The 23,928-nt window shown below is 39.9% G+C and overlaps 1 protein-coding gene across 1 annotated transcript in view; it reads left to right on the forward strand.

The window, feature by feature from the left end:
- LOC134541923 (netrin-1) overlaps positions 1-23,182 on the forward strand; it is a 386,368-nt gene extending 363,186 nt beyond the window's left edge. Inside the window, exons 5-7 of the mRNA XM_063385674.1 lie at positions 20,103-20,177; positions 21,383-21,557; positions 22,447-23,182. Coding sequence (XP_063241744.1) covers positions 20,103-20,177; positions 21,383-21,557; positions 22,447-22,588 — 392 coding nt within the window. The 3' untranslated portion in view covers positions 22,589-23,182. The remainder of the gene's footprint in view (positions 1-20,102; positions 20,178-21,382; positions 21,558-22,446) is intronic.
- The last annotated feature ends 746 nt before the right edge of the window (positions 23,183-23,928 follow it).

Genomic DNA, 23,928 nt, shown 5'->3' on the forward strand with positions numbered 1-23,928 from the left:
TTTTTACCTGTTTGTGTTTTACATATTATTTCAGAATGCTAGGCAAGCGTGCACGCAGTTATGTCAGTTTGTATTTTAGCGTATTTTTCTTAGTATGATTCAGCATTAAGTTTTTTTTTTTTTTTTACCTACAGCCAGTTCAATGCCTTAGTATATTTTGCCTGTACAGAAGGAGTTTATATTTTTGGTGATGCTGTTAAAAAATACGGTAGTTGATTTTTACACTGCTATTCTCATTTGCCCACTCCAGCAACTTTCGTTTGTAAATTTTAAAGTTTTGGTTTTCAGGACGTCTCTATGGTGTGAGAACAGGTCAGATATTAAGTGCTGATTTGAGAGTTATTTTAAACTTTGTTCTGGATACTACCGCAACTCGTAGACGCTGCTCCCAGCGGGGTGTCTTGAGTTGCGTTCGCTGACTTGCAGTGCGAGTTGTGACCACTTTATTGAAGTGAAGTGAAGAATTAACCTCAAACGAAGAGTTCGGTATTTCAGATAGCTGAATGCTCGTACAGACTGTGCCGTATTTGTGGTTTTCGGTATAAACAGGGGAAAAACACACGTGGAAGAAATAAGAGTAGTCTTAACGAACTTTTGCATGATTTACACGTATACCAAGCTTATTCTTGTGGACTCATGTTAATTCTAAGTGAACTTAGATCCCATTAATTTATGAAAGTAACGATCAAATTACGAAGATCCCTCAATAATTTATAACCAGCGTTCTTCATTAATTTAAGGTGAACATTTTTAACAGTGTGAATACCATCCCTACCGTGGGGAAACAAACAAACATGGCTTTGTTTTTATCAGTTTGACTTTGGCACTCCTTTTGGAAAACCATCCTCCAATGCAGGCTACGTGCGGTGGTTAGTCTATAGTCGATCCTCGTTAAGAAAACTAGAATTGATGCTAAAGCCGACAGCCCTACGCTACTTTTAGTAATTTCTGTGAGCGTACGTGTGTGTGTGTGTGTGCATATATATATACACACACACACACACACACACACACACTGAACGATGACTTAAAATAATGTTTCGACTTTTCCTATAGCTTTTCACTTTCATAGAAACTCATTTTCTTATTTAAAGCTGTTTCCCCAAGGATGTATTAATGTGAGTAATGAACCTGCATGCATAGGCTTACCTAACATAGTTTTAGAAATTTCTCAGTGAAGCTCAGTTGTGTTTACTTTAAGCTTATTAACTCACTATCAGTGGTGGATGCAGAGATTTCTTTTCGATGGGAAAAAGGGGTTTGAAAAAAATAGGAAAAAAAAAACTAAAATTTGGAAGACATGTATTTAAAAAAATTATATTACTATTGGCACTAACACGCTGACATATGGGCTTACAGAAATAGCCGTAGTCAACGCGGCACCCCAGAGTTTAAATTGAAGGCGTTTTAACAGATCACATTGTATCACATAAAATAACATAGGTACTGCCTTCACGATGTATTGCACAATTTTTCCCAATTCGAAGAAGGCGGGGGTATATCCCCCTGTAAGCTCCCTTCTTATGTTCGCCCCTGCCTACTGATAAAAATCTCTTAATATTACCTTTTACCTTGTCACCTCGTCCTCATAAACTTTAAGAAAACCTTCGCTTATACACATGGTTTCAGCCCTGTTTATTTGCAAAATGGCTTTAGCCGACATCGAAAGTGCCTTCTTCTGACCGTGAAGTCATGGGCTCAGACGCCCACCACTGAGAGCCCCCACACACGATCAGTTCAGCTCTCAGTTCAGCCTGTTCAGCCCGAGCTGTTGGCCTGGAGAGACGCTGTTCTCACACACGGCAGTTCGGACTGAGTGCTCTCTGTCCCACAGTCTGATCTGATGGGAAGTCCTTCAGTTAGGACTGACCAGGCCACCGTCCTTGCTCACACATGGCAGTTCCGACTGATCGTGTGTGGTGCCCTTAAGCCTTCCGTCACAAGGCGTCACACTCTATCTAATCAGAATTTGCTTTACAGTGGAGTGGAACTAACGCCTTTATTATAAAAAAAGATTTAAGGGACATAAATATTAAGTGTTGCAATGTCTGTATTCTTTATAATTAGTTTTAGATAAGAAGTGGGCGTATTCAGATTTTTCCAAAAATATCTTCAAATTTCTGGCAGAATAAAATAAGCAAGAGTTTGCGTAAATGTAAAAATATATATTCAATATTATTTTTTTTGCCCGAAAAGAAAAATAACTCAACCCTGGATTCCCACGACCTCTCGGATGTATCATCACATTTGTCATCCGTAATGCAAAACTGGCTTGCGAGTTATGGTATTATCATAGTTGGTGTGGTTGCAAATGCTTTCATGCTCATGGAGCAAGGTTACAGGTTCGTCTCCAATTAGGCCTACCTTCCCGAGTGTATGTGCATATAGCCTTGCGAGTAGAAGCCCCGCCTTTCACTTCACATTCTGAATCTGAGTCGGTGAAATGCAGTTAGCTCCAAATTGCTACCAGCTTGAGGAAAGGAAAATAAATTGAATCTAGAGAGATCCAGGAACTTACAGCTCTGACATTCGTTGATTATGTATGCCAATCGTAGGTCGGCAACTTCAGTTGCTGGAAAATTCAATGACGTTAGGGTCTACTGTCAGTGGCAAAGTTACTCTCTGTCAATTTCAACACCCTTAAGAGAAATTTTCACTATTTTAATTAGTTATGCAGATCCTCAGTTTTGTTTGTAAAGTATCTCGTTTCATAACAATTAAATAAAAAATTTTATGTTCGTAAAACATTTTTTTTGTGGTTGGCTATGTTTAAACTTTGGAAAAAATTATCTTTGAATTTTTTAGTCTTCTTTCGGATGTTACATTTTCTATAGTTTGCGATAACAAACTCAGCCGTGGTAAGTTTCGGGAACGAAGTGAAAATATAAAAAAAAAAATTAACCTTTTTCTGAACGCTAAATAGACTGCTCTTAAACGGTTACTGAAATGATGCCTACTAGATTATTCCTTTATCTAAAGTGGAAGTAAGGTTAGAATCGCACAAGTAAAAGTAAGTTTGGCTAAAAGGTGAATTTAGATGCAAAAAGCAGAGTCCCAAGTTAAAGAAAAACAGGAAATGTAATTAAAAATTACCTCACGTAATTATTTAATTAAATTCAGGAAAAAGGTATTTTTTTTGTGTGTGGTGAATGATTCGCGCACGGCGTAACAGAAAGCTGGCTGCGGGCGAAGGGAGCACGGGAGGGGGAGGGGGGATGGGGTGCGCCGCCTTCTTGTGCAGCGGTAATTTGCCTCGTCTTTGTCCGCCCCCGGGAGTGAGCGCCCTGCTAATTAGTGCTTCAGCCGCACAGTTGGCAGGCCTGGCGCTACGTGTTGCGCACAATGGCGCCGCGACCGGCGACCCGCGGGAACAGCCGCCGCGCCTCTGCAGCTTGTCTTCAGTTCAGCGTCTCCCGCCGGCGCAATTGGTCCCATCCGAACAGACGTTACGTGAACGGCATCGTGTTCTACAGCGGCGGCCCTGGTCTCGGCAGGGAAAGATTGAAAAATTAACTCTTTCAAATAAAATTTTAAGCCAACCCGGAACTTAAATCTTGACGACGGTTTTGCCTTTTATCTTCATTAATTTTGATATTCTTTACTGATAAAATATCCACGAGTAAGTTTTATAAATTCTTACAATCCCATTCCAGTGTAATTGCGTAATTAAAGGTGGCAATAACCACTTTACAAGTTTATATAAATACTAAATAATTACTTGACATTTGTATTGACCGGCGCTTTAGTTTGCGTGCTAATAAAATTTTAGTTTTCCTTTTGCCATTCATGTTCATATTTTAGCAGAACACTGGCAAACAAGTAAAATAAAAATGAAAAGCATCGGCGCGGGGCCCGGGGGCGATCGCCCGGCTTTCCCTGCCTGAAGCCGCCCCTGGTCTCTATACCATGCCTGGAGCCGCCCCTGGTGCTCTATGCCATGCCTGGAGCCCCCCTGGTCACTATACCATGCCTGAAGCCGCCCCTGGTCTCTATACCATGCCTGGAGCCACCCCTGGTCTCTATACCATGCCTGAAGCCGCCCCTGGTCTCTATACCATGCCTGGAGCCGCCCCTGTCTTTATATCATGCCTGGAGTCACCCCTGGTCTCTATGCCATGCCTGAAGCCGCCCCTGGTCTATATACCATGCCTGAAGCCGCCCCTGGTCTCTATACCATGCCTGGAGTCGCCCCTGTCCTTATATCATGCCTGGAGCCGCCCCTGGTGCTCTATGCCATGCCTGGAGCCCCCCTGGTCTCTATACCATGCCTGAAGCCGCCCCTGGTCTCTATACCATGCCTGGAGCCGCCCCTGTCTTTATATCATGCCTGGAGTCACCCCTGGTCTCTATGCCATGCCTGAAGCCGCCCCTGGTCTCTATACCATGCCTGAAGCCGCCCCTGGTCTCTATACCATGCCTGGAGTCGCCCCTGTCTCTATATCATGCCTGGAGCCACCTTTGGTCTTTATACCATGCCTGTAGCCACCCCTGCTACTCTATACAATACCTGGAGCCCCCCCTGGTCTCTATAACATGCCTGGAGCCGCCCCTGCTTTTATATACTATGTTCTAAGTAGTATACATGCCTGCCCGTTCATTGTTATGCGCACATACGTCACGGAGATACTGCAGACGATATTGGCGCTAATATAGTGCGGGTTTTAACGGCAGTTTGATAATAAGATATGAGCAAATGTTTAATTGTGTGTAATATGGTCGCCCAAAATGACAGTAAACGAAGAAAAGTGGATTAATTAAAGTATTACACTTTCTTTTCAAACTATAACTCGGTAGGATTGAGTGTATTCGCACAAAAATACTAATTTTTACAATAGTTAATCTTATCGCAAGTTAATTAGGGTTTAATGAATTGTAAAATTATGTTTTTATACCAATCGATGTTGAAAATTTTTTTAATTGGCTCTCTTAACTATATCCTTGTTACGGATGTAGGATACAGATGCAAGTTCATTGTTATTATTTTTTTTACGTTTCTTTTAGCCACCAAATGTATACAAAAATTTGCAAAAATTAAAATACAAGTTTATATAAATTTAGATAATTCAAGTAATTTATCGGTACTTTACCGTTTGATTAGAATTTTTGGTTGAAAGGTAGGTTAGGTTTGGTTAGCTGCATCAAAAGTACTTTTAGGTCTTATCAATAGCTGATTGGTTCAGGCAAGTCTTATTTAAAACACGGTAAAATGGCGTGAAATGTTGGTTATGTTATGCCATCTGCATTTAAAAGACTATCAATTGGCGTAATACGTTGGATAGGTTCATTTAGCAACATTTAAAATATTAAGCGACATTAATCATATCACGTAGTACTAAAGAAAAAACCTCTTTTGCAGTTTTTTTTTCATTTAAGCGGGGCGACTTTTATAAGAAATTAACATTATTTTAAACAAGGACACCAAGTTAAGGTAGATAAGTGTAAGGTGTGTTATGTAAGTGCAGGGAAGCGGGTTGGAATATTTGCAGTTAAAACTGCACAAAAATAAAATGTCAGATTTTAATCAATTAAAAAAATTATATTAAAAGATGTTTGCCGTGATAAAAAAACTAAACATTTTTTTATAATGGCAAGAATGTTTGAGTTTTAATGTTATAACCTGTATTTTTAAAAGAAGTGACTTTTTCGGAATGTGGTAAACTAACCAAAGAAACATTTTTTTTTAAATTTACAATTACCACTTTATTTTCCTGAGCTCCGAGTTATATTAAAAACTGGGCAAACTTAAATGCTCTCGTTCATTTAAAACCTAGGTCGGACGGAGAAAGTGAAAACCAATTTATACAAAAACTTATTTAGTCATAAATGAGGCAATCAAACTATTTGCATGTATCAAATTCTCTTCTAATTTACTTTAACGGAAATCAAACTGCCATAAACTTCAACATTTGTTGATAATCGCCGTTTCAACAACACGTAAACACAGTTTAACGTACATTTCCCTGTATCTACTAAACTAAGTATCTCCAGAGTGACGTCACAAATTGTTAGACAGAGATAGATGTGCAAAAGCACACCTTTGTAGTTTCACGATGTTCTATACTAGATTATGTAGGTATGTTGTATATAATACGATACCTGAAAGTTAGTTTCATAAAGAAACTATTTTGTGCCAAACAAGCGTGCGAATGTACCGCACCCCAAACCCCCAAATTCTCGCGCTTGTGTGTGACGTCATCAACATTGTTACGGAATCCCGTTGTTTGCTAATTCCCCAAGAGTAATTAATTTGATTAGTTTACAACCGCACGACGAGTCTTAATGCCACGCAGCATTCGGTTCTAGCACTGCTACACCGCTTTGCCAGCTGTTTGCTTTCATTTTAGTTCCTCTTTTTTCGGCGGGAATGTTAGACTCTTTAGGATTTCGGGGTGGGGGGGGGGATATATCCCCCCATCCTCCCTGCGCTTCATTGTATGGTCTCTCAATATCACTACAGGCAAATGCTAATACGGTTTCGATACCGTTTCCCAGCATCGTCCGTCTGGTTTTCTTACCGACGCTGATGAACTCGCGTATTCTGTGCATAGTTAATCGGCAATACATGAAGTCCTTGATGAGCATGATTGCTGAGCCTTCGAACTCACATGACGAGGTTCGTCTGTTTCAGCCCTCAATCCCGGTGTGACTCGTTTTAAAAATAATTTTACGGACATGCGTCACTGCTGGTTTACACTGGATGTCGCAGAAAAACCTCAATAACGGAAAACAAAGATGAATACAAAACACACGGAGAACAAGACAGTATCAGCTTAAAGCCAAATGTTGCATAATACTGGGAAGGAACTAGTCAGAAAAATGTACAGCATAGTGGGCTGACAACGACGAGGCGGTAGAAACAACCATCTTGGACATCACAGCGACGCACAGACGCACACAACGATGAAACTAAACAATAACATGGACAACACGACTACAGCACAGGCGAACACGGGAGGCTTCTTGTGGCAAAACAGTTGGCTTCTAGTCGAGTAAATAAAGTTTCTAGTTCGCAGACATAAAAATTATGGCAGTAATACATCAGTAAGTAATGTCTGTGTTTATTTATCTTTAATATTTTCAAATAAATTGTATATGTATAATAAGTGAACAAAAATCAATTATAACAATAGTAAAAACCGTCCCTAGAAAGCGACAACGCCACACCTCCGAGCGCCGGAGAAAGGCGCGACTCACAACTGGAAGGACTTAGGTTCGACTCCCGGTACATAATACCTGGCATCTGTTGCCCGCGCTTTCCCGAGACAACCCAGGCATTGGCTGGGTAGTCCCCACAACGCAGGCCATGTTTGCCCGTCTCGTGTGGTGTTCGACTGTCTCTAATGACGTCGTACACGGACGTAAGACATAGTGAAGCTGTACCACATTTATCTTATAAAATACAGGATTGAAGTAAAAAAATCGTTTAGCTTTTGTAATGTTTGAATTTATTAAGTGATTCAGTAAAAATTATAAAATAACCGTGCATAATATTAATATTGAGCATTCGTAAAATCAAACGGGAGTGCCACCATTAAATTTTTTTTAACTAACAACTTACTTCAAACAAAACATGCAAAACACAAAATAAAATAAATATTTTCATGAGCAAATCTTGGGCTTCTAAAGTTTTGAAGTTTTGCAACAAATTGCGAAGCTTCACATCAGACGCCGAAGCTGTGCATCACAATGAAGTTTTAAATAAAACGAATGGTAAATTTCCTGGCGAAGTCGAATCGAATATCAAATAGAGCTCCGATTGATTCTGTTAGTCGAAGCTCCGCACAGGCCAAATAAAGAGAGTAAGAAATATTATATCCTGTCGACGTGTTGCACTCGAGGTAGAGCACAGCCTGGCGCGGCCATTGTCCAAAGAGACTGAACCACGCCTGAGTGGTCGACAGGGGCGGTCCCAGGAGTCCTAGGGGACAGCATCCCCTCTTGTCTGTGTGGGGTCTGACCACGCCAAGTATTTTCACTCGTCTCTATATCGTGAAATTTGCTGTCAGTGGGCAATCAACTCCATTTATTGCGCTGTTTATTTCTCTTTTTTCTTAAAAAAAATATATAATCAAAAACACTGGAGCGATAGCACCAGATGACCCCTCCAACTAACTTCGGCGTGTAATTAAAGTATTTTATGGATACTCGAAGATTATATAATAATTTACGTAGCCGTGAAATTTAACTGTCTTCCCTAATTACAAATATATAAAAGTATATTTAATTAAATTTTTATAATAAAGAATTTTACCAACATTTACACTTTCTTTTCCGTTGCCAACTTAACTTATTACACTCAAGGCTTACCAAACGGCTTGAAACTTCAGTACCCTAAAATATAGACAAAGTATTATTAAACGTTGCTAATACAGTAAAACTAAAATCACTAACATTATAAATAGGTACTGTAAATTATTAAGTCCAGCACGCGCTGATAAGTAAGTAGTTACAAAACTTTCAACAGTCTTAACAGTGCAACAGGACGAAGTATTTGAAAACAATTATTGGGTGTAAAGTAGTAGCTTGACGCAAAACGTATTTAAATACACTAGTAATGAAATACCAAACCATTTCAGAACCACCCTGTGACGAACCAACTCCCTTCCCCATGTAGCTAACTCCCGCGATGTTATCTGGGTTCACCGTGCTCGCACATGGGTATCAAGTAAACCACCACCACCATCACCATCATCATCAGTAAAACATCAAACACGTCGCATTGAAGTCCGGGCATACAAAATGCTATGAGATTTTATAATCTCGACCACACGTCTGCTGTGCCCGTCGTGACACGTGTCTTTTCAGGTACAGAACCAAGGAAGGCTTACCTATTGCAGTCTTCACCATGGTGATTCTTTCGGAACATTTATTCCTAGTTTTTGTTTCGTGGTTCCTAGAATCCAAAAACATGTCAGCTATTGTATGTGTGTGTGCGTATGCATGCACGTATGTCTGTGTATGCATATGTTACGGGTAATTCTAGAAGAAGAATTAAACCTACATATGTTTACCCGTGTTAACGTAGCACTATCCAAGTCCGAATAAATCACTAAAATATGTTTGAATGTGACGTTCACCCGTGCACACCTATGTCTGCCCACTGCTGACTGGGTGATGTTAGGTGTTGCGTTATTTTCGAGCACGTGGCACAAGACGTGCGGGCGCCGACATCCCCCACGCCGCTCGGTGATAGAACAGCGGCCGAACAGAGGGCGCGTACGGCGTTCCGTCAGCGTTTTTATTTACAGTTCTAGGAGTTATTATCTGTGAAGGTATGGGATTGCTTTTACTTTAACAAAGAAAAATATTAACAATTAACATTAACGAACATGGAATTATCGAGGAAATATTCTCAAGGAACCAATTTTCGGTTTGTCCGGATAAACTGATTAATATTGAAAATGTATCGCCAGTAAAAAAGCTTACAACAAATTGTAAATGAATAATTGCTTTCAGGAGATCAAGGCTATAAAAGGTGCAACTATAAATAAAACTTGCTACAAATAAATGTAAATGCAAGGCTGCAGGAATATTTTTCAGTTCGAAGTGTCACGGTAGTATGACTTACTAAAATAAAAAAACAATGTCTTTGTTATTTATTAACTACATAAGTACTATTAATAACAACGTAAGCACTATTTTGTGAAAGAGCCATTTTGTAAACTATTGTCATAATTATAATTTTTTACGAATTTTCTCATTTAAAATACTTTAAACCGGTATTTTAGTTAGATAAAACTAAAGTTATCAATCATTTTGTTTCTCCAACATTACCCAGTCAGCGTTGGGTAGACCTAGGTGAACACGGTAAATGCCGAATTCAAATTTATTTTAGTAAGTATTCTAACTTTACCCAACAAACTTGGATAATGCTAAGTTAACCCTGGAAAACCTAAGTTTACTTCTTCGTGTTCTTCTAACATTACTATTTGTGTGTGTGTGTGTGTGTGTTTGTGTGTGTATGGGCATTATAAAGGCGTGTAATTCACATTTAATTTACTCTTAAACTGATGCATAAAACATAAAACATAGCAAAAAATCTCGATAGAGTTCGTTATGTTAAAAATCGGGCAAATGGGATAGAGAGTTTTTAAAGCACCCAACGGCCTTGCGTAACACTTCTGTCTTCACTTCTCCGCCACATAATGTAATGGTTGCCGCTCAAGCACCGTGCGGGCAGCTCTAGAAGCAGCAGTGAGTCGGGGCGAGGCAGGGTTGCCGCGCTGGGCCGATAGTGAGGGAAGCCAGAGCGAGCTGTCCCGTCGCGGTCGACGGGGCGACAGTGGCGGGCACGCGGCACACGATGGCGGGAATGTCATCTGGCTGCTGCCTCGGCCCTCGGCTCGCACAGCCGTCATCAGGACCGAGCTTTCTTTCGCTTCTCATTGCAAATCATCCTCAGGCCACTTCTGAAATTTTAACCTCTTACCTACTACCAAGTAGTTCCAAACCCATTGTAACATATGAGGTCGTAGTCTCTGGAAATAACCGTACGAAGAAAAATTCTACATATACATATTCGATTTGAAGTTAGAAAATATTTATATTTCCAGCAAAATAATAGTACCTTCCAAAAATATTCTACTAGTGATTGTTTCATTTTTTTACATTAAATATAAACTCAAAAATTACACATCCGATTAAAATATTTTGTTGTTTGTTTTGAACTTGTATAAGTTTTTTTCTTCTAATTCAAACAAAATTGTTACATTTAAATGATCTGCTCATTGAATATTGAATTAACACTTTAATTTTAATAATTATATTTGGTATATATTTGAAAATCAAAAACTTAAACTGAGGCGAGTTGTCGAGATGTTATTCTTCTTATGACAGTAGTAGTTTCTTCAACATTACATTCAAAACTTCAACAGGTACTTGCTATTAGGATTTTGCAATAAATGTGGAGAAGCACCAGCTCATTAAGTTGCTCTTTTCCATAAAAAAAAGTTTCGCAAAATACTTATGTTTTGATGTGTCTGAGAGTAAAGTACGATCTCCACTTTTGCATTTTATAGCTAGCAACAAAATTGTTAAAAGTCCATCTCAGATCATTACTTAATTTATTGACGGCCATGTGATTTCTCGTTTTATAACAGGATTCTAGCACACTTGCTTCCGGTATTCAGTAAGAACAAATGTGATTATATCTTAAGTTTTCCATACCCTCTGTAAGCAGTTACAGCGAGTTCTTAAAAAAAGTGATTGCTACGAAATAACCAGATACAATATATATTCTCCAGGAAACGAATTTCGTCTATGCACAGAATGAAATCTGAATTCGACCGACAAACTTTGACTGAATGTTCATCACGAGAACAAGTTGAACATATATTGTTACGACGCGGCTAGCGACGAGGCCGGCCAGTCTGCGGGTGGGGCGCAATGCAGGTAGCCGTCCCTCTGTCTTCCTCACAGAGTTCTGGGTGTAGGAATGGCCACGATATATCGATAAATCGGAAATATCGATATAGAAAGTTTAAAATATCGTTAAATTGGTATCGATATTTTAGTGCCGATATTTTTGTATCTATATTTTGTTCCGATAACATCAAATTTGAATAAAATATTTTTTTAATAAAAATTAATTAAAATTATCTGTGAATAAATTTGGCAGAAAAAATAGTAAAAGAATAAAAGCTTAGATAACTGAAAAATAAATGCTTCTGAGTTTGACAAAAATTAGTAATATATTTATGCTAGTTTCAGTTGATTACACAAGTCAGCAAGAAAAAAAAATTGTTGCCTAGGATTTGAGTTATATTTGTGTCGATGAATCTAAATATGAAATTAGTTTTTTTTTTATCAGCTCTACTTTTTGAGATAAATGTGAACAAAAAAATAAAACCGCCTGCTTGAGTCAAGCCACTTAGTCACTGGGATACCCCAGGATGAGACTCACATCCTTCATTTCAACACTTCAACTAAATTTGAGGTCAGTTTGTGAGATTTAGCCGTGCAGGATAGATAGAAGTTGATAAAAAATGAGTTCCAGTAGAAGAAGTTGTGTAAATCACCCTGATGTGTTTTGCTATGCGGAGAATACACATTAAAAGATAACAGAAAGACTTGGTGACCTTTCAAAGAGAGTTTATGGATTATTTGGTGTTAAGGTCAGTGATTAGGATAAATCCTGGGGACCGCATCAGGTTTGTAAAACTTGTACAGAACATTTACGCCAGTGGATTAGCGGGAAAAGAAAAGGAAAAAAAAATTGAAATTCTGCGTACCGATGGTTTGGAGAGCACCCAAAAACCACATCCATGACTGTTATTTCTGTCTACTAATTATTACTAGAATCAATTGAAACAACTGTAGCAATTTGACTTATCCTGATTTAGTCCCTGCAAGACGCCCGCCCGGTTCCTCACTCAGAGGAAGTACCGATCCCAGCATTTCACCAGCTTCCAGAACTTTCTGAGGACGAGTGTTGTCCCTATAACCACCCTTCTGATACTAATGAAGGTGACAGTGATTATGAGGGTGTGTAAACAATTCCTCAACGTAGGATGAGTTAAATGACTTCGTCAGAGATCTTAACCTGGCAAAAGAAGCTTTTGAATTACTTGCTTCCAGGTTGAAGGGAAAAATATTACTGGAACAAGGAACCAAAATTACTTGAAGAAAAATCTTGTATTTTGTCACGATATTTGAGGACTTCTATAAATTATTTTTCCTGAATATTTTCCAGATGATTGGCGCCAATTTACTGTTAGCTCAAAGCGAATCTTGAAATGTGTTCTTATACACAATGGGAAGAAATATTAATAGCTTCGATCTTGGAGAAGAGTTAAGGTTTCGTGAACATAAATGGATGATTTGTGTGGACTTATGGTACTCTTTCTCCTCGGACAGCAAAGTGACCACGCCAGATAGGTAGTATGCTTGTTTCTTGTGCCTTTGATATAGCAGAGACAAAAACACCACTGGGTTAGAAAAAAGTGGCCTAAGAGATAAGACATGGTCGTTGAAGAAAAAAAACGTTATTAACGAACCCTTAGTTGAACGAGAGACTATCATCTTTCCTCCACTGCATATCAAGCTGGAACTTATGAAGCAGTTTGTAAAGACTCTTGATAAGGAAGGATCACGCTTTGTATTTACAGGGGTAAAAATGCCTCAGTTAAGTAAGGAAAAAATTAAACCAGGAATATTTAACGACCCAGAAATAAGAAAATTCGTTTAGGAACAAGCCTTCATAAATTCCATGAATGAGGCTGAACGAAAATCCTGGACTTCATTTGTTGCAGTTGTCGGAAATTTTCTGGGCCAACGAAAAGCAGAAAATCAGGTTTAACTGGTAAACGATATGCTTAAAAATTTCCAATCCCTTGGGTGCAACATGAATATTAAATTGCACTATTTACACAGCTATCTGGACCGTTTTCCCGAAAATTTAGGAGACAGCAGTGAGGAGCAAGGTGAAATATTTCATCAAGGTATTAAAGCTATGGAGGACCGCAGTAGCGGATCCAGAGGGGGGGCTAAGGGGCTCAAGCCCCCTCCAAAAGCATCTGGGTCCACTATTGTTTTAGGGTTTGCCTTGATAAAGCCTAGCCTCAGCTGGGTCAAGCCCCTCCCAAACCAAAATCCTGGATCCGCCACTGGAGGACCGCTATCAAGGAAGATTGGATGCGCACATGATGGCAGATTATTGCCGGAGTTTAAAAAAGGACTGTTCCAAGATATATTCAAGAAGTTCACGAAAAAGAATCTTCCGAAGTGTTGAGTGACTAGTTGGTCGCATCGATGACTTGGTACTATCTTTTTTAATATAATATTATCAGTATATACTACTAATATTTATACAGATAATGATATTTGTATAATATAATATTTAAGTAATTTAATAATAAGAATTTCATGTTTAATTTTTAGATTTTATTAATGGGTTTAACATCAAATAACTTAAAATGTACATTTCACTAAAATGTTATATTTTAGAAATTTGACCTCCTAGTCAAAAACTAATACCATATTTGAATTCAGAACACAAAATTCATATAAAATCAGTTCATAATACCCCGGCACCAAAAGTATTGATTGCCTGTGTTATAATTAAATTACCTATATAATGGTTTGCTCTTACCAGCAAAATCAAATATAACTAAGTAAGTTTTCAATTTTTTAATGTTAATTATTCTCTTTTCTACTTGTTTAGATATTTTTTTCGCTCAACATCTTCAGAAGTCTATAACAATAAAAATCCATTAATATTTCTTAAAAATTAAAAATAAAGCTTGAGAAAAAACTGCTAAACATATATAGAATAATAAAAAAAATTGAAAAAACGGTACTCACTTTTACCAGAAAGAGCTAAACTTGTATTAGGTAATTCCTTTATATTCGCTAGGTATACTTAAATAATAATTTTATATTTAGTAAAGCATGCGTAAATGTTTGTAAATTTAAAAAAAAATTAAAAATCGAAAATATCGATATTTTTAAGGCAAAGTTTTATCGGTATCGAAATAATTCAAGCGATTTATCGAAAACTGGCATATCGATGTGTTGAAACGTTTTGCCATCCCTACCAGGGTGCCTTTCTCCGTCTCCTCTGGAAAGTCTGCGGACCCCAGAGCACCGTCACGAAGTGGCGTAACAAGGACGCCATTGTTCTCGTAGCTTCGAGCGTTATTTCGGGGATTCTTCTAACGCGACACTTCGGAGGGCTACGAGATGTTTCCAGGACGGGTCTTGGCAGGTATGTAAACGACGGACGCTGACCTGCGGCACAGTGTGTCTGGCACCGGCCAGTCCTCGGAGAGATGCGAGGGTGAGCGACCCTTGGCGAGCGATAAGTGGGCGACGAGCAGGCTTCGTGTGCGAAGGTCGGTGCATCGGAGACTGTGTGGCGGCGCGGATTGCGAGGTGCGCGGTAAGAGACGAGCAGTAGGGAGAGCCACTGTCGAACCGAGCTCCAGTGGGGAGAGTACACTGTGGACTAAATGAAGGTTTGATTACTTTGTGGCCGTACAATTAAATTGTTATAATTTAATTAAAAAATAATATAAGTAAATAAATAAACTGTATTTAATTAATTAGGCTACCTTTCAGGATCTGTTTAACCCACTTGTAAATATATACACGACTTATGGCCTAAAGTTTTTCCCATGACTGACATGCGAGGGTGAAGTTTGATCTAAACAACTGGTTTATCACAAAAAATATATAAAGTACTAACTAAAGATGGCAGGGCCGGGGAAAAGAGAGGGGGGGGGAGGAGGGACAAGCACCAGGAGCCACGGTTGAATTCCGAAATTATTTTTAATTCTTGGGTCTGCATTAATAGGACGAAATTACACGTCTATTGTTAGTAGAATTAATAGGAAACCCTTCAAGTATAGTCCAATACGCACAGGTCACATTTATGGTTATGGCCACAGTAAAGTTTACAACCTTTAGATTATTTTTAACTGTGGGTTTTTAACAGTTGTACATTTAATAGTACTAAGGGAGCCTGACAATTATTTGCCGCCGGGCCCTTGATTTCTCTCCCTGGTTGGAACACTAAGGGCCTGGACAGTGTTTAATAAATCAAAGTTCTACAGCCACCCGCAAAACTTGTCGCCAAGAGCGTACGCAGAATTTTCATTTCCGAGGGAACGGATTTGGGGGGGGGGGGGATATAACCTCTTTGTCTGCTTTGCTTTACTTTTAAATTCTTTCCCTTTTTTTTGTGTTAATAGATTTTTTTAAAGAATTCTTAGGATTTCAGGGGGTGGAGATATAACCTCGCCCTTACGTGCGCTGTCGTAAAATGATTTCATTGAAATAATTCGGGTTAACATAATTTTTTTCCATAATTTTTTTCTGATATGCTGTTCCTCCAGTTTGCAAGAGATGATAGATGATTCAGAGAATAGCTCTGGTTGTGTTTTAACGTGACCTGTTTGATGGCATCTACTCCCTTACGGGCTGGATCGCCACCGACACGATCTCCAAAGAGCCACAGGGAAATAGATACGCCATTTCATCTGGACCTGGATGTGTCTGAGGAGCAGCCACACCACATTGGTGGTCCTGGGCAGTTTACTTTTGCAGGGGCAAAGCCTCATTTTCACCCCCTGAAAATTTGAAAATATAAACATATAGTTTTTAAACTACTTTAGTCTAAGCCAATCTGTTACTTAAATTTCTACTATGGTTTTGCTAATTTATCTTTAGGGTTGCTTTTGTAAATGCTAACGATGAAAGTCCGGTGAAATCGCGTTATATGAGATTATAAAATTTTGAAAGTTTACTTACACGAAATGATGAAAACACAGTTGAAATCAAAAACAAATATTACTGACCAGAACTTCAAAATTACATAGAAATAACGATTTAATTATTCCACTCGTCATGAAAGTACATAATTTTCACGGAAACCCTGCCATCCCAGAATCACTGCCACCCATCTCCTTAACGCGCTCAGCTGTCCTGTGGTTGACTCGGAGGAGTGAGCCTGTGGCCTGGCCGTGTGCATCCACCCTCCAGCAGCGGGGCTGTAGCCACCCGCTGGGCCCGCCCTTCAGCGCGGTGGACATGCCGGTCCAGAGCTGGCGACCCGCCGGCCCGAGGGGCGGTGAAAGGAGCCGCAACAGTAATCCCGTCGCCCGGCGCCACGGTTCCCACGCCGTGAAAGGCGCCTCGAGGGATCACAGGCCGCGTCTGAGGGATTAGCGTCCACCCGGCGATACAGCTCATCCGAACCAGACATACAGGGTCGTCCACAGAAACTAAGGGCCCTGGGGCAAATCTCCTCCCCGTTACTCGATGTACAATTTTCTCAAACCCCAAAATTAACACCGTTAACATTTAGTGGTCACAACCGTAAATGTTATCTGTGCGTGTTGCATAACTTGTAAATATTTACAAACCAACTTTGCGTTAAAATTTTGTAGCATTGTCTGTGTTTCGTGGTTGGGTGGGTTTATTTCACGTACAAGACTACTGTCGGCACACGAGTCATAGCCATCAGTGCGGAAGCAAAAGTATCCTGAGTGGCCCGGCCAAACAGGGCAGTGGCTTCTCTTGCAGACGGCGGTAGCATACATTACTGGAGTGTAATAAGCGATCAGATTATTTCGCGAAAAATATATGCCCCTATTCATGCATGCTTCGTTCTCTCGGCGGTACCGGGAAGATGTGCCAGAACAAATGGACTACGACCGGACATTTTTTCCCCGGTATGGTGGTATAATATCCACACAATGTTTTCTCATTAATAACCCGGCTTTGTGTTAGCCCAAGTTTAGAACCGAGGCAGGCTCGTACGTAGCGTATGTCTCTTTATCTCACATCTCCTCGACCACGAGCACATGAGAGGCGATGAGAGGTGATGATAGGAGACTGGAGCTTTGACGGAAATAATGGGTTTGAAAAACGGGGAGTACCCCGAAAAAAAAAAAAACAGAATGAAGGCAACGTCCGTTACGTTTCTCACTCGCCAAGAAAAAATTCGGGCACCTCTCCGCCGATGATTGAACCCGCCTGTCTTGGTGGAAGCAGGGCTTGCGCGTCCATATAGGCGAACTAGGCAACCGCCTAAGGTGCCAAGTAGCTGGTGGCGGCGCAGCACGACACATAACAGCTGATATAATATGTTTAACGATTATTGAAACTAGATGAAAATGGATTTTTGTAACAGTTTGGAATGTTTATATTGATATAAGTAATTATTTAAAGTCCACGGTGACCTGTTTATGATTTGTAATAAGTAAAAAAGTAAAAAAAAAAAAAAAACCACAAGCCTGCTTAAATTTGATTGTTGACAAAATCTTAGGCTTACGTGATGTATTTTGAGGCAAGGAAAATATTTTTGGGGTGTCCGTGGGGGGGGGGGGGGGGGGGCATTAAGGTTTTCGCCTAGGGCGCCAATTTACCTTGCACCGGCCCTGGGTGGAAGGCGAGTGATCTGACCTCCCGACCACGTGACCTCTTCTTACGTCATACTGCGGTTTATGGGAAGAAGTCTGGAGTGATCTCGGGAAGGCTGGAAACAGAATGGATGAATGGATTAGGATTAGAACCCGTGTCCTCCAGGACGCGTGGACGCCACCTCGCTTGGTATTTTTGAATATAGTCTTCTGACGGTGTTAATCTATATACATCCGCGCGAAATTTCTACTTCAGCATCGTGGAAACGTAGTGACGGCCATAGACGTTGCGAGGCCCTAATATTTTGGAGAGAGGCCTTACCGAAGGGTTTGGGGGAGGGGGTGTGTGATATAATTTCCCCCAGAGAATAAGGGTGTTAGAGGCCCTTTTCCCGGAAAATCTGAAAAATAAAATCTTTAAAACCAATACAACCTGGAACTTAAATTTCGGAGATAGTTTTGCCAAGTTACCTTAAGAAATTTTGATATTCTGATTAAAATTCAAATAAAATACATTTATGTTGAACAATGAATAGGGTTATACACTTGAATGTCAAACTTGTATGTCTTTACAGGTGCGTCGATAATAAAGGGCCCGGATTGCTGGCCCTGCGGAAATGTAAACACGATTGAGAAGGCTTTGAAGTATGAAACTACCTGTCTTAATTTGTTATCATCTGTAACAGGTGTAAAGCTGGGTTCAAAAACTACGCAAGGAACGCAAAGACGCAACCAAAGCAAATATTTTTTATTATCTGGCCAGACCTCATATCCCGCAACACAGTTCTTTGACCCTCCGGCATGCGTGTTAGGAGATCAGTTCGGTTTCAGGGCAAGCCCTATAAACTTTAAGTCGGTGATTTTATTGTGAAAGGTCGCATGCATCGCGGCTGTTAGCAGGGATGTCTGGTACCACGGCTGCAGTTGTGGCCATGGACACACCCTGAAGTAGGAAGAGTCAGATTGAAGGCCACAGGAAAACCAACAGAGACGGAGAGTGTTGGGAAAACCTGTACAAAAGTTACGAGTGAAAAACTTAATATCATTATTGGAACAGGATTTGGAAACAATAGCGTATGTAAATGCGAAAGCGAAACAGTAGCATTGTGAGGGTTATGGGGCATGATATGAAATGAGTCGGGGCGCTGCTGGATTGTAACCAGGGTCGCAGCACAGCCTGCGGCCCTGGTGATGGGTGACGGAACCGAGCAAAACACCCGACAGATGCCAGCTCACCTCTCTGAAATACAGAAAACAAGGTTATCACAATAGACACAAGACAATTTTGAAGAGCGAAATTAATTAAATAAATCTGTGAGTAACAGAACTGGAGGCATAGTGTGCTCCCTTGAGTGTGTGCACATGGGTGTGTTTGCATGCATGCACTGAAGAAACAAGCCCCTTCCAACCGAGACAGAGCTGCAGGCTGACATGTTGTTGACCAATGCAAGAAAATCACGTTTATAAACCATGTTGATTGCAAGGGATAGTTAAAAATATAAAACAGTAGAAAACAAATTTATTCTCCGGGATAGTTTTGATTATTCAGGCCTATCATGAAAACGTATCAAATTGTCACTAATTTTATTTAATAGTGTTATTTTCAACATCATTTTTTCATTGCACTCAGAGGCCTCCACTTTCCACTTTCCACCCTCTTTTCCCATATCCACCTCCTTTTGCTCTTGGCCCAATAACCACGACAATTTCAGAGATGTGTTTTAAATGCCCGAATATTCTTCCAACCACACTTTATAACTCCGGCTCCCCGTAGTTTACATCATTTACGAGCAGGTCGTGGCCCTCGCCAAGACAAAAGCCACTGCCATTTCGCCTTACAGACCCCACGTTCATCTGCAGGCCTTTGAGACCCACGGCCTGAGGGTCCAGAAGTGCTGACCCCCCAGAAGCTTCCGTCTCTTCTGCTGTTGCTGCAGTGAGGGGTCTCCACCTCGCCAGATAACTCTATGGGTGTCGGGACGAGGACTTCCGGGCAGAGCTCACTTTTGTCGAAACCACTGGTACCGAGAGGAGGTGGTGAGTTGGCATAGGTGCGGAGAGGCTATTTACCCGCATCCATGTTCCGTGTTCCAGTTGGATCATGACTCGCATACTAGCTCTGGCAACGGCTCCGACACCTCAAACGACAATCACCTTCCCCTGTAGGAGTTCTTATGCTCCCATGTAGGAGGCAGGCACACTCCCAGTTTTGTGACGTTTCTTGTGTGTGTTACGTTACAGAGGGGGACGACTGTGGCAAGTGCCGCGCAGCTACGAAGAGGCTGACTCTCAACAAGTACTGCCGCCGAGACTATGGTGAGGGCTTATTTTCCTTTAATGCTTCGATTATTGATAAAACTGGCTCAAGAGTGTTTCTTTCGTAGTCTTGCATTACTGTATTACGCAATCACTGGCAGTGAAACATTTTTAAAGTAATTACTCAAAAAAGAGACAAGATGTTCAGTACAGAAGAGTCCCTGACTAAAAGTGAAAAGAGGCATAAATGTCAGAGATATTAAGTCTGGAAATGCTTTTGTTTATGGCTAAAGACATTACCGTGTAAGCAGAGATGCACTAGAGCCCCATGATATGGATGGCCGTTTTGGTGATTGTGTTCACGGTACACAACACACCATACGTACTTTGAGGAAGTGCATGGGAACATTGACTGTCGCTATGGATGTGTTTTGCACTGTAGTATTGCTTGGAAACTCGCAGTTCACTAGCACATGGAAGGCTACTAACTAACCGCACTAGTCCTGAGTTATGTGAGTACATCTGGCAGTCATTGCGATGCCTTATTTTTGGTATTTTTCTTCTGTCTGACTGGGCTATTGCTCGTTGGCAAGAAACTTCTCAACTCCACCTCTCAAAAACCCTAAAACCTCTCTCGTGCGCTGCGTGCATCCGTACTCATAGTGGATGTATCAAGCAAATTTTATGTGACATATACATACATAAATTTTGCCTTATTGGCTGTATATGCCCATTTTCCCAATGTTTACATGTCACGGGTTCCAGTTTGGTTAGTAGAGAACCTTGTCGACATGGCATCCCACATAATATGTTATCAAGGATCCACTGTTAACTTCTATACCAATAAACAAAAGCATTTGCACATAACATGCTCTGCACATGTACCCACGGTTTTGACAAATATTTTAGACATCTGTATATTCTGTCCAAAACAGATGTACTTACCTACTGTGTTTATGACGTGGTTTAACATTTGAGTAGGTACCTAACTTACCATAGATAAGTTTGCTTCACAAAACTAAGGAGTAGCCAAAAATGACTAATGTACCCGCCTTGAGGTTGAAATAATCTTTTTCTGAATCAAATTATTTATGAATACATAAAAACAAAGTATTGTAAAATATGATAGAGATCTTAAAAGTTTACGTTTTGACACAAATAAATATTACATTCATTAGAGAGGGAGACAATGTGAATCATGAAACAGCTGTGATTGAAGCACAGAATCCTGTGCCTTGCCAGTATATGTATGTGCTGTGTTGCAGCCATCATGGCCAAGATAATGGACAGAGAGTCGGTGGAGGATTGGGTGAAGTTCTCGGTGAGCGTGCAGGCGGTGTTTAAGCGAGCCAGGGTATCCCACCTGCGGAGGGGGAACATGTACGTGTGGGTGCACATGAAGAACCTGGCCTGCAAGTGCCCCAAGATCAAGACAAACAAGTGAGTTATTGCAGCAACTCTCACTTTCACTTCCGCCCACGAGTGTACGCACAATTTCATTTCAAGAGGGGGGATAGCACACTACTTTTCCTACTGTTTGATTTCAAATTCTTTCCATTTGTGGATTTGGGGGGGGGGGGGGAAGTCAGGGAAAGGAAGCGGGGGAGATGGGGGAATATCTCCCCTCTGCTCCTGCCCACAGCTGAAAAACCTGGTGTGGTACATAATCAAACATTTTAATTGGCAATGTACTATTTGAAAGTACATGATTAGAATAGATAAAATGCACGAATTAATGCAGGAACTTTTTTCAGACCACAAACACATCAATGCATAACATATGTTACACTAAGCTAAATATAGGTAGTTGAATCATAAGCGAAGATCATAATTACTAATAACCCAAAATAATAGTGTGAATTATTGCCACTTGAAGTGTGTTTCAGGTAAAAGAGCAAAATAATATTTTTTTTCTACATGCTGTATTGTGTTTATGTGCTTGAGCAGTGATAAAATAAACCATATTATTCAACGCTTGTGATGTAACATTATTTACATTAATTAAAATATGATGCATATGTGCATCAGCATTACATACATACATATACATTTTTTCCATTAAATTTGAAGTTTTAATGTACAGTAATAACTAATTTTGGTATACTCGAATCAAAAGATTTCAACATTAATGTATATTTGTTCTAGCATCCCTTAGATGTCACAAGCCAAATTAAAAGGCAATAAATTATAAAATTTCTTTTAGAGGACAAATGTTTGCTCATCAGTCCGTGCAAACGAAATCTAGTTCTCTTTTTTACACAGTGCTTACAGTATCATCACCTCTGTACAGTTTGTCTGAAGACTGGGAAACTGGCTGGATGATCCGCAGGTCGTACTTGATCCTGGGCAAGGAAGTGGATGGCGACCGCCCCGGCCTGATGGTGGACCAGCGATCTGTCGTCATCGAGTGGAAGGACGAGTGGCACAGGCGACTCAGGCGCTTCCAGCAGCGCTCCAGGGAGTGCAACTAGAGCCTGCTCCAAAGAGCTGGCCCCTCGCCACCCTGCACGCCATTCTCATCAGCTATCATTGCCACCCATACACAGCGCATCTTCTAGCATCGGGCAATAAGTCGTAGAAATTTCAGTACCATGTTCTTGATTCTCTTATGCTTTTTAAATTTATTTCCCCATCTTTTGGAACAATTTCGATGTTTTAGAATTTTCCTTAACATTTACTGTGAAAACAATGAGCTGTTTTGGTTGAGTGCACTGCTGCTGATTTATAACAATAAGACTGTAACACAAAGGCTGATTTTCTTGCTGGGCCGACAGACTTACGGAAGGTTTCGAGAAGCAACAACACGGAGGAAGGAAACATTGCCACGGTGATTGTGAGATAAAAGTTACCAGGGAAACAACCTAATGGTGGCTTGCAGGTGCAAGTTGTGAAAAGCAAAGGATGTAAAAAAAAAAAGAAATAGAAACAAGAATTAGCAATTAAGTTAACTGTGACTGAAGAAATATTTTTCTTTCCCATCTTTGCCATCATTTGTCATTTTTTTTTTGTTTTAATTTATTATTGCATATACTGTTTCAACCAATTATATATTAGCTGTAAATTTACAATTTCTTTGTTGATTATCTAAATGTGTTGCATTTAGCATTATGCATGTTTGAGACGTCTCCCCAATGTAATATTTAGATAGTATATGTGTCTTAGTGAATGTCAGTGTAACTGTCAGGTATTTTAATAGAAATACTTTGTAGATCCCACAAGCCCTATAGATCCTTTTCACGGTGAAGACATGAGGTGCTCAATTAAGTATAACAAATTTTGCCCAAAACAAAGTTTGCTGTTGTAGTAATCCTTTGATATGATAACTAGTAAACTCCTTACGTTAACAGGAATATGCATTTTCTCTAGCTCTGAAATAATGTTGCCTATTTCTACATCTGTAAATATAAATATGCTTAAACACATGGGGATAAGATTTTATGGTGTACTGCTTAAACCCATAACACCAAAATGTGGGTTAATATACTAACTCCATAACACTGAAATGAAAATTAATAATTACCCACTATAAAAAACATGTCATTTTAATTGTGAAATATAGCTTAATTTAAAAATAACTAGAGTAAGTTCTGTAATTTTTACTTTAAAAATTCTCAATTTGATGAATATATATGCTTTAGTACAATTAATACTAATTGATGGCTCAAGTTAATTGGTAAAATTACTGCACTAATGTATTTTGAGCTTGATGTTACACCTGTAAATACCTCATGGTTTCAGTATGAATACTTGTACTTACTTGACATGTACTTGCTTTCTGGCTTATTTTTATTGTTCTATGAATATTAAAACC

Source organism: Bacillus rossius, chromosome 1, assembly GCF_032445375.1.
Source record: "Bacillus rossius redtenbacheri isolate Brsri chromosome 1, Brsri_v3, whole genome shotgun sequence".
In the NCBI taxonomy this organism is placed as follows: domain Eukaryota; kingdom Metazoa; phylum Arthropoda; class Insecta; order Phasmatodea; family Bacillidae; genus Bacillus; species Bacillus rossius.